Source organism: Doryrhamphus excisus, linkage group LG12, assembly GCF_037039965.1.
Source record: "Doryrhamphus excisus strain RoL-2023G ecotype Guam linkage group LG12, RoL_Dexc_Guam_v1.1, whole genome shotgun sequence".
Taxonomy (NCBI): domain Eukaryota; kingdom Metazoa; phylum Chordata; class Actinopteri; order Syngnathiformes; family Syngnathidae; genus Doryrhamphus; species Doryrhamphus excisus.
In genome coordinates this window covers 6,414,605-6,426,650 of record NC_136368.1, presented here as the reverse complement: position 1 = coordinate 6,426,650, position 12,046 = coordinate 6,414,605, and the positions used below count along the sequence as shown (strand labels likewise).

At 39.0% G+C, this 12,046-nt stretch overlaps 1 protein-coding gene across 3 annotated transcripts in view; it reads right to left on the bottom strand.

The window, feature by feature from the left end:
- The window catches only part of LOC131135553 (ephrin type-A receptor 6-like), a 198,409-nt gene extending 187,225 nt beyond the window's left edge, over positions 1-11,184 (bottom strand). For all 3 annotated transcript variants that reach the window (XR_013629598.1, XM_058081590.2, XM_058081591.2), the window contains exon 1: positions 10,682-11,184. Coding sequence is in view for 2 of the 3 variants with exons in the window: in XM_058081590.2 (XP_057937573.2) it covers positions 10,682-10,760 (79 nt within the window). In the remaining variant the exon portion in view is untranslated. The remainder of the gene's footprint in view (positions 1-10,681) is intronic.
- Between the last annotated feature and the right edge of the window lie 862 nt (positions 11,185-12,046).

Below are 12,046 nucleotides of genomic sequence, written 5' to 3'. Positions count from 1 at the left end.
ACCTCAATCGCTACTGACCCCATTCGACTGTAGCGTTTTTGTATCCTTGTTAAAATATTCGTCCTACTCCTATTGTTTGATTGTCAGTTAGCAAAGAGCTGATGCAGTAAGGTAGTTTGCTAGTGATGGCATGTAGGGGATTGATTGATAATGGTCTCCGACCAATCAGGACGCAGAGTACAATGGGCAGTTTCTTCCTGAGCCAATAAAGACTGTTGTGGCTCTAGTATATTTGGCCAGCTATTGTCTGCTGTAGATTCCTAATTTGCTCGTTAGGCATGTCGTTAGGGAGAGCTACACACGTATTCAACATGAGTATACAACACCCTCTACTGGTAGTAGTAGTAAATAGAACAACAAGACACATACAACTCAGCAAAGATACATTGCTCTAATACACTACAAGGACGCAGAACACAATGCACGTTCATAGGCTGTTAAAAATGTTTGTGTAAAATTGCACCAAAAAAAACTGAAACATGAACCGTGATGTAGTGAAGAAACACGACACTATCCTCCTTTAGCAGTGTCCGCTAGATCTCCCTCAATATACAATACAGAGTATATCCATCAATTCCCCTTCGCCATAGAGTTATCTTTCAGGAGGGCACCCACAAACCCTGCCTGGAGCAGGCAGTCCGCCGGGACTTCGACTGGTTTGATATAAATAGAACATGAGCTGGCCAACTCACAAATAAATGGAGCTCCAGCAGAATGATGACATCTCCTGTCTGGCCTCCAGCCCCTTGCACGCCACACAAACACCCTGAAATAGCAGCATATCCATCGGCACTCGCTTCCAGGTCTTACTTCATGTAAATTTGCATTATTCAGACATCACTGATACTGGCTGACAGCGAGTCTGTACTGTCAACTGGAAGTTTAGCATTTTACCCACCACTAACGATACTTTTTTGAGTAATGAGTCTGTGTGTAGAGGACAATTGTCCCAAATGCAAATACACTGTATGAAAAACTGTCAAGTGCCCAATTTGAATCCAAAAATAATATACAGCAGCTTTGGTACTTTCATACTTTATAAATAACTTTTACAAAGTTGCTTTAAATGTACTTCCTCAAACATGACCAAATCTAACGTGACATATTAGTGGTCGAAGGTTCTTCTACTGGAGAATAAGATAACCAACTTTTTCGAGCTGACATACTACGCATAAGTTATATCATAAACACCAGATGGTAGCAAAGACACAAAGACGACTCATGGGCACAATATCAGACCCCTGAGCATCCGCAGTGTGCTGGAGCCTATCACAGCTGTCTTCGGGCGAGAGGCGGTGTACACCCTAGACTGGTGGCCAGCCAATCACAGGGCACATATAGACAAACAACCATTCACACTCACATTCATACGTATGGACAATTTGGAGTCGAAAATTAACCTAGCATGTTTTTGGAATGTGGGAAGAAACTTGAGGCCCCCCCAGAAAAAACGGGGAGAACATGGAAACTCCACACAGAGATGGCCGAGGGTGGAATTGAACTCGGGTCTCCTAGCTGTGAGGCCTGCGCACTAACCACTCGGTCGCCGTGCAGCTGGAAAACAAACACTCATTCATTTTCTAACGCTTTTCCTCACGGGGGTGCTGGAGCCTATCGCAGCTGTCTTTGGGCGAGAGGCGGGGTACACCCTGAACTGGTTGCCAGCCAATCACAGGGCACATATAGACAAACAACCATTCACACTCACAGTCATACCTATGGACAATTCGGAGTGGCCAATTAATCTAGCATGGAACATGGAACATGGAACCTCCACACAGACATGGCCGAGAGTGGAATTGAACTCGGGTCTCCTAGCTGTGAGGCCTGCGCACTAACCACTCGGTCGCCGTGCAGCTGTAAAACAAACAATGTCTTCAAAATATCCCAATGCATAAATCCATTTAAAATGATGAAATATCTCAGAAAATGTAAATATAAATATTTGAATCACATGTATTATATTGTAATTAACTGGTATTATCAAAATGTATTGTTTAAAAATGTTGGGCAGCAATTTTTTGCCATTGTTCTCGTTAGTTTTATGGATTTTTTCCCCCACTTAAAAACTCAAATAATACTTTGTGTAATAATTTGTGTTTAAACATGTCTGTGAGTTTTTGTGATTTTCCAGTTGTAGCGATGTTGTCGTTTCAGGTGGCTGATAAAGTTTGATGCTTTGTGCATTTAGCGAATTAAAGTCCCACACAACCGATGCCATGTTTGTAAACAAGTGAGCTCAGAGGAAGACAGGATGTCCTTGGATGGAAGTCTGCAGAGTTTAGAGTGTGAAAACCCCTGCTGTAGAGCAATCACATTTACAGAATAAGTCCTTATTTATGATGGTGGCTTACATTATTTACTTCATTTACAATTTCATGTCAGGTTGAAAAAACATTCTCACTCATGCATCTCTCAAATGTTCAAATCCAAATGATATTCCTCATAGATTGGAAACAATATATTTGGGTAAAAAAAAAAAAAAAAAAGCTGTATATACAGCAAGTGGGTTTTGTCTTAAATTTACAACTAATCTACAGTAAGTGTTTCCTTGCAAATGTAGGTTTAAATTGATCCGTTTTATAAATTATTCATTTGGTATAAAAAATAAACAAAAACAATAAATTGCAAGCTGCCTCAACTCACTCCAGGAGGAAGCAAGCATTACTAAACAGACAACCGTCAGCATTTGCGTAATCAGAACAGTATTGAGCGCTGATTGTGTTTTCCTTTTTAATAGTTAAAACAAAGTTGTTTTTCATCAGGCGAGAGCGTAGTGTGATGTGGAATGAAAATATATTCTGCAGAGGCTAACTGACAGGCTTGCCGTGATTTTCCACACACTGACACTCGTCTAGCATCAAGTATTAAATAAGGCAGTTGACAAACAGTGAGGCCAATCATCACACAGAGGCATGGGAATATTTACATTCATGATAATGTAATGTCATTTATTGCTAACAGATAATTAATTACTGGCTTCAGCATTTCTTTTCAACCAGCTGTATAGGCATCATTCACCGATACTCTCGGAAAAAAAACAAATTCAGTCATTTTTCATGGGTAATCTGAAGCCTATCCGAGCTGACTTTACAATTAAGGTATTTAATTCTTATTTGATTCGATTCAATTTGATTCAATACATAGACAAATGCCATTGTTTGAAGATAAGCTTTGGTCAGATAAACAAAGCTTGCAACTATCATGATTTATCCAAATGGAAACTTTTTGTAAACAAACATTCTTTATTCTCCATTCAATGTATACAGTGGAACTTCAGTTAGCATAGGAAAATTGCCAAATTTGTGCCTCGGTACATTTCCAGTTAGGGTAAAATATGGTGCTCGTCTTGTCTTGTTATTAATGCACTGCATGAGTCTAACGGTATTTGTAGAGAAAATGTTTTATAAGAAAACGTCCTTTTTAGCATTTGAAACCAGAACCGGAAGTCATTAATCCGTGTATCCATGTTTTTGCCAACACAAAAAAAGTGTCCTCCAATTCAGTGTGGAAGTGGTACATTTTTTGTTTCTTACTATGTTCTTCTTTGCCACTCCGTTTCCAAATCTTTGTTAACTTTGGAATAAATACATTACGGAGGCTAACCAGTTTGCTTGATATGTTTAAAGCAGCATCTGCTTCTGGTGTTAGTCATGTAAACAAAGAATAATTGCACTGTGTGATTTCATGTCTACAGTGCTCTAATGATGGTAAAAAAAAAATAGTCTTTAGAAGGTAAACAGCTTTTCTAGGATATTAACTTAAAATATTCTATTTATTGATATTAACTTGTTTATCACAGTTAATTAGTTCCAGACCCGACAAATATATGTATATATATATCCGTGAAATGGGCTATCAATAAATAGACTATTTTAAGTTAATATCATAGAAAAGCTGTTTACCTTCTAAAGACAATTTTTTTACCATCATTAGAGCACTGTAGACATGAAATAACTGTACAATTATTCTTTGTTTACATGACTAACACCAGAAGCAGATGCTACTTTAAAAATATATCAAGCTAACTGGTTAGCCTCTGTAATGTATTTATTCTAAAGTTAAAGATTTTGAAACGGAGTAGCAAAGAAGAACATAGTAAGAAACAAAAAATGTACCACTTCCACACTGAATTGGAGAACACATTTTTTCACGCAGTGCAATTTTTTTTTTTTTTTTTAAATTGCCTTATTTCTCATGGGTAATTTGGTTAGCGTACGTTTCGGTTTGAGTCAGACCTGGACCTTAGTAGTGACGCTAACCAAGGTTCCGCTGTGTTTTGAAAGTCACAGTGCAGATAAGCTAAGAATTACACAAAAGTATCATAGTCAAAAAGATTTGAAATAAGAGTGTGAATACAAAGCAAATCTCCCCGCAATAAGAATTCATACACGGGTGAGCACTCATGGTTGGCAAGTCAACATTCCTGATTGACTAATTGATTTTCCTTGCACAGCACTTATGAATAGAATCAAAAGGTGCTGAACTCGATCCCTGCAGATGGTACAGCATAGGGTAAAACATTTAATAATCAGCCCTCTGCACCCCTTTGTGCAAACACACCATTTGTATTGATGTTGTAACTATATTCCAAACATGTATTTCCCACTGCCTTTAAACTTCCACAGATTCCACTGCATCTTCCCTATGACTCATCCATTTCCGAAGGATGGATTACCTCCCTGATCTGTCATGCCTGAAACTCCTGAAGAGGGGAAGGAGGAGACATCTTTTTCATATTACCTTTGTCCAATTTTTTCTTTAAAAAGGAGCTAGTATAGTGAATGTAAATATAAATATCCTCCGATTTCAGCATCTTAAATGTGAATATTTTCTGTTCTTAATTTAGCGAGTGAACCCGTTAACAGACATGAGTATCTGTGAGTCCCAATTCAATAATAAACGTGAATGACTTGTTCATGACTTGACTACATGTACATAAAAGATTGTCTCTTCTGTACCTCTCAGATGGACAAAAAGCAAAAAAAAAATTGTTTTTATTGCCTCCTCGGGAGACATGAAAGGATCCATTGTTCCTTTGACTTTCCAATTTGGAGTTTGTGTCTGATTTTTAAAATGTATCAATTTACACAAGAATACTTAAAAGTAATGGAGATGCGTTTTGTGTCCAGCCAGAAGAAAAAGTACAAACAACAAGTGAATTGAGCATGTGATTTTTGGAAATTAATACATTTTCATGCTTCCAGGGAGAGCGGGGTCTGGAGATTATCTGGGCCATACTGCAATCGTACAACTTCATCATATCGTCTCATATCCAGCAGATATATACCATTTATTATCCGTGACAGCGACTCCCAAACTGCTCAGTCTTGTACCCCTTCAGATATTTAACTGCCAACAAAGCACCCTCCTCTGTCTTTACGCTCATTTTACAAATACAAAAGAACATACACGCATGTACACAAATAAAGACGGCATCTCAGATTGTGTCTCAATTTAAAAGGGGACCTATTATGCTAATTTTTGAGTTGTGGACTCCTGCAGAGCAGCTAAACACAATAACCAGCACACAAAGTGTTTTAAGTCCTTCCAGAATCTGCACCTATTCGGCTGTATTTCTTTGGATTCTGTGGTTCCCGTGAAAACGGTCGCTTTTAATGTAAAAACACTTGTGGTTTATGTCGCCAACTTTATAAAAGTTGATAACGGCGATTTATCTTATCTTAACATACAGCCATATGTGTTGGATCCCAAATCTGATCCGAAACCGTACAGTCTAAAGTTTATCAAGAAAAGAGGTTACTTCAAGACATTCCTCAATGTAAGTAGCTTTAGCATTTTAGCGTTTTCTACAGCATCGGTAATGTGTGTAATGTTTTGTGGGATTACCAGTGTGTAAAAAACTTGGGTACTATTAGCAACAATAATACAGCTATTAGCAAACCAGCTTCCTCCATGCTATAATGCTACAAAGACAAGCGCTTTTGCGCTATAACTTGTACAAAAAAAACAGTTTATTCAGCAAGTTTTTCGGCTAGTCCAACTGCATAGTGGCCCATGTTCACAAAACAGTCCAGTGTGAAATGCCGTTGACAGATTAAAATGCATTTCTTTTGCTGGTAGGGAATCAGAAAGTCCAACCACTTGTGCTTAATGGTGGGCAGAGAGTTCATGTATAAAGAAGTCCGCCCCTCTGTGACATCACAAAGGAACAGTTTGTCCACGCCTTTCCAAACTGAGTTTTTTCAGCTATCACAAACTTCTTTCAGGGCTCACTTCCAAATATGCAAACCTCATTATCTGAAACTTTGGTATCATTTAACACGAGAATACAACATTCTAACTAAATTTAGAGGTCAGAAAAATTGAAAAAGCATAATAGGTTCCCTTTTAAAACCCATTTTCAAAATATAATTCAGGCTGTCTGCAAATCATGATTTTGTTTTCACATAACCCGACAATCACTGATCTATGAAATCAATCAGTGAACAGAAATAAAAGTAATTGAGATCAATCAGACTGGAAAATGTTATAAAGCCAAAGGTTTAGCACTCCAGCAAATCACAGTGAGAGCAATCATCCACAAATGGGACAGTGGTGAACTTGCTTGCGAGTGGCAAGCCAATCCAAAATTACCCCAAGAACGCAGCGATCTGTGTGGAGTTTGCATATTCTCTAATTATTATTATTAATAGGTGTTTTTGGTTTGTTTTTAATGTTAAGAAATGCTGTCATTAATTGAAGTTAGAATTTAAAATAGTGATAAATTCGCCGTAATAATCGTGGTATGTGCTCTACTCCATGTCGGCCATATTATTTGTCAGGATTTTACGGAAATCAGCCAAAATTATCCCAATAATCTCATCAAACGTCTAGAAAACCATTGGACGTTTTGGCTCATTTGATAAATTCACTGAAAAAAAATTTAACTTAAGGAAAAAATATGTATCGTAGCGCATATATACATGAAATTACACTTTTATTGGTAATAATATCTGTGAAAAGTTCATTTAATTCCATAGTTAAATTCATAAATTGAAATGCATATTTGTCATAGATTCACTACAAAGAGCATGACATATTTCGAGAATGTATTTCTTAATTTCGTAATATTTTTGGATGATTACTGCTTACGGCTAAAAAAAAACCAACATTAAGTATCGCCCACAAAAAAATCATGAACTCCAAAAAATTATAATAATAATAATAATATGTTTTAGTGCATGGTGACAATTGAAAGCATTCTATTCTATTCTATTCCACAAATGGCGAAAACATGGGACAGTGGTGAACTTGCTTGCGAGTGGCAAGCCAATCCAATCCTGTGATTGGCTGGCGACCAGTCCAGGGTGTACCCCGCCTCTCGTCCGAAGACAGCTGGGATAGGCTCCAGGTAACAAACCCTAATGGGTAATGTTATATAAACATGTATCAAAATATATTATGCAATATTATATATATATATATATATATACGTATATCTTTACAATGTGCTGTGGGCCAATAAACATTTAAGCCGCAGCTTAAATGGCCACCAACGCCACACTTCGGACACCCTTGGTCTTGGGCTTAACCGATAACGTCATTAATCAAAACAACAAGCTTCAGATTAATCGACTAAGAAAATAATTCTTGACTGCAGCCCTTTTTCACACTAATGTAGGGATTGTCAACCAACTGTAAACAAAAACATTCTTGGAAGAAGAAAAAAAATCGAGGTCACACAATACACTAAAAGCTAAACGCTCAAAGGATTGCTTTCACATAAGCACAGTAATAACAAAATCAATAGCAGAACAAAGCGACATCAAGTGGTTAGGTGGGAAAGATTTATACCTGAACCCGGGATGAGACTTTTAACAAATTTTCACGCCGCGTTGCACCAACGGGCTAGAAGACGACTGTAATTGTGCCAGGAGGTTCCAGTGTGTGCGGTCAATAAGAAAAAAACGGAAGGACAAAAGCCGGCAGACATCATTCAATCATTCAGTGTGTGGCAGGGAATCACACAACTCGTCTGAACAAGATAACACAGGGTTGTACTGCTCTTTTTTGAATTCGACAATTGAGTGCATCGCAACCCCGATTTTTGATCGAAATTTGTTGTGCTGCAAAATAGGCCATTTGGCAGAAAACTGATACTAATGTATTAATATGTCGTTATTAAGCCATATCTTTGCATTTCATTCATTTTTGACACTATATTTTCATTCATTCATTTTCTGCCGCTTTTCCTCACGAGGGTCGCGGGGCGTGCAAACAACCATTCACACTCACATTCATACCTATGGACAATTTGGAGTCACCAATTAACCTAGCATGTTTTTGGAATGTGGGAGGAAACCGGAGTACCCGGAGAAAACCCACGCATGCACGGAGAAAACACGCAAACTCCACACAGAGATGGCCGAGGGTGAAGGGTGGAATTGAACCGTGGCCTCCTAGCTGTGAGGTCTGCGCACTAACCACTCGACCGCCGTGTTTAAGTGTGTATTTACACCCGACCATTCTGCCCAAACTTGCTGCACCTTCTCAGGATTTTGGCAAGATACTTCAACATAAGAAAAATTGTAAAGATGGTTCAACTTCTTGATCTGTTGAAGGGAGGAAAGACATCACATTTTCCTTTATTGGTGTGTCACTATACTACATTTTACAATTTTGTTTTTCTCCCCCCTCGTGCATGCGTGGGTTTTCTCCGGGTACTCCGGTTTCCTCCGACATAACAAAAACATGCTAGGTTAATTGGTGACTCCAAATTGTCCATAGGTATGAATGTGAGTGTGAATGGTTGTTTGTCTATATGTGCCCTGTGATTGGCTGGCGACCAGTCCAGGGTGTACCCCGCCTCTCGCCCGAAGACAGCTGTGATAGGCTCCAGCATGCCCCGCGACCATTGTGAGGATAAGCTGTATAGAAAATGGATAGATGGGTTTTTTGCACTTTTTGCAAATGGTGATCCGAAATCAAAGGTGAACGTCAATATCAATCTGGTAGAGTTTGGAGGGGGAAGAGCCAGCTGTACAGCCAAAAATAGACATTTTTATGGGTGTATTAATTGGATTTTCGCCAATGGTCGCTGGGTCTGCAAATGAAAAACTGCGGAAAGCGGGGACCTACTGTGTACGATGATACACTATTTTCATTCATTCATTCATTTTCTGGCAGGGTACACCCTGGACTGGTCGCCAGCCAATCACAGGGCACATATAGACAAACAACCATTCACACTCACATTCATACCTATGGACAATTTGGAGTCGCCAATTAACCTAGCATGTTTTTGGAATGTGGGAGGAAACCAGAGTATCCGGAGAAAACCCACGCATGCACAGGGAGAACATGAACAAGAATTGAACCCTGGTCTCCAAGCTGTGAGTTTTGCGCGCTAACCACTCGACCGCCGTGCCGCCCTACACTATTTTCAGTGAAGCTCATTTATTTTGCATGTGTGTGTTTGGACATAAAGGCCTACAAAGTAACAAACATACTCTTGAAAAAAACAGAACGCACAGTAGAAGAACGTGGGAGTGTGAAGACAATCACACACACGCCATTTCTCACCATTCCTCTTCCCCTACACATACACAAGGTCAATTTCATCATACGCATGTTCTCACTTTTGGCTGCTCTGAACAATTTAGGTGTTTCCTAACAACCTAAAAAAAGATTACACTCACACAAGTCTGGCTGCGCTGCTGTGCATATGCGTAATTAAATCAACCTAAAATTAGCCTTCAGTTTGTCAAATAATGGCTGATTTCCATCCTGAGTGCTTACATTTATCAGCTAAGCTTCTATTAATAACTCTCCAAAGTAATTATTAATAGGTGATTTTGGTTTTGTTTTTAATGTTAAAAAAATGCTGTCATTAAATTGAAGTTAGAATTTGAAGTAGTGATAAATTCGCCGTAATAATCGCGGTATGTTCTCTACTCCATGTCGGCCATATTATTTGTATATTATATTATAAAATTATCCCAATAATCTCATCAGATGTCTAGAAAACCATTGGAGTTGTGTGTTTTGGCTCATTTAATAAATTCATTGGAAAAAAAATTAATTTAAGGAAAGAAAATATGTATATCAGCGCAAATATACATGAAGTTACGCTTTTTATTGGTAGTAATATATTTGAAAAGTTCATTTAATTCCGTAGTTAAATTCATAAATTGAAATGCATATTTGTCATAGATTCACTACAAAGAGCGTAATATAGTTCAAGAATGTATTTCTTAATTTCGTAATATTTTTGGATCATTACCGCTTACGGCTAACAAAATTTAACATTAAGTATCGCCCACAAAAAAATCATAAACTCCAAAAAAATAATAATAATGTTTTAGTGCATAGTGACAATTGAATGCATTCTATTATATTCGAAAAACTTTTAATTGATTTCTTAGTCTGATTGAACTGTCATTTATTGAGAATACAGTGTTTTCACCACAATTTTATTTTTTAAATTTGTACATTTTTGCCCAAACATTGCCTGAAGATACTTCTGATCCGGAGCAAGTTGAGAAACAAAGACAAAAAAAAAGTAACACCTCTCACCACCGTTTTGCACCAACAATGATCACGACGTATATTTATAGATTATTTGGGTAAGATGGACGTAACGTTGTCATAAACGAGTCAATAGAAAGACAGTGAATGCATCAGGTTCAGAACCACCATGTCTAAGATGATGCATCGTGGAAAGAGAAAAGTGTCTCACCTTGGTTACAGCGGCCACAGCGAGTGAGGACAATTCCAATAAAAAGTGCAACAGGAAGAAATCTCGGTCCAAAACTCATATCTGCAGCAACATCGGTCACCGAAAGCGAACGCGGACTGTAAGAAAAGCGCGTCCAAAAAATCCCCCCCCAATCCACTCGTAGTGCTCCTGATTATATTAGCTCCTGTGTGCCGCTCATAATCACATCCATGCCTTAATAAAAAGATTTACGCACGGATTTTAAAAAACATCAACACATCAGACAAGAAACTGTTAGAAACTTTAACACATTTCCTGCCGGCTCTAAGTTAAAAATGTTGCGCTAAAATCTTTTACACGGAGGCTACATGGCGCACGCAGCGGTGCCGGTCGTGTTGGCACGGCGATGTTCCGAGAGGTGCCGGCTATGCTATCTGCCTCCCGTCCGGACCGGTTCTGAATAGAGGAGGATGAGGATGCAAGGGGGGAGGTGATGAAGGACGCCGCCTGTGCGCATCTGTGCAGGAGGCTCGGCACTAGAGGGGGTTAGCTGACAAGGCAATGTGTGTGCGTGTGCGTGCGCGTCTGTGTGGTCGCGGACCTATTATGGGGACAAATCTAGGAGCCATTCTTGCCTTCCATTAGATACATAAAGATTATTAATTCAAATTTGATATTTAATCCGAGCATGTTTTCTTGCATAACAAACACTTTACATTAATATATATATTTATGTATGTATGTATATGTTAGGGCGGCACGGTGGTCGAGTGGTTAGCGCGCAGACCTCACAGCTAGGAGACCAGGGTTCAATTCCCACCCTCGGCCATCTCTGTGTGGAGTTTGCATGTTCTCCCCGTGCATGCGTGGGTTTTCTCCGGGTACTCCGGTTTCCTCCCACATTCCAAAAACATGCTAGGTTAATTGGCAACTCCAAATTGTCCATAGGTATGAATGTGAGTGTGAATGGTTGTTTGTCTATATGTGCCCTGTGATTGGCTGGCCACCAGTCCAGGGTGTACACCGCCTCTCGCCCAAAGACAGCTGGGATAGGCTCCAGCACCCCCCGCGACCCTCGTCAGGAAAAAGCGGTAGAAAATGAATGAATGTTTAGGTTTCAATGTTAGAAACCTAAAAAAAAAAGGTTAAAGTTCCACCCAGATCTGATCCAAATTGCTCATTTTTGGCAGCAATTCTACTAATTAATGAATTAACCTTTTTTCATTCATTAATTCATTTTCTACCGCTTTTCCTCACAAGGGTCACCAGCCAATCACAGGGCACATATAGACAAACAACCATTCACACTCACATTCATACCTATGGACAATTTGGAGTGGCCAATTAACCTAGCATGTTTTTGGAATGTGGGAATAAACCGGAGTA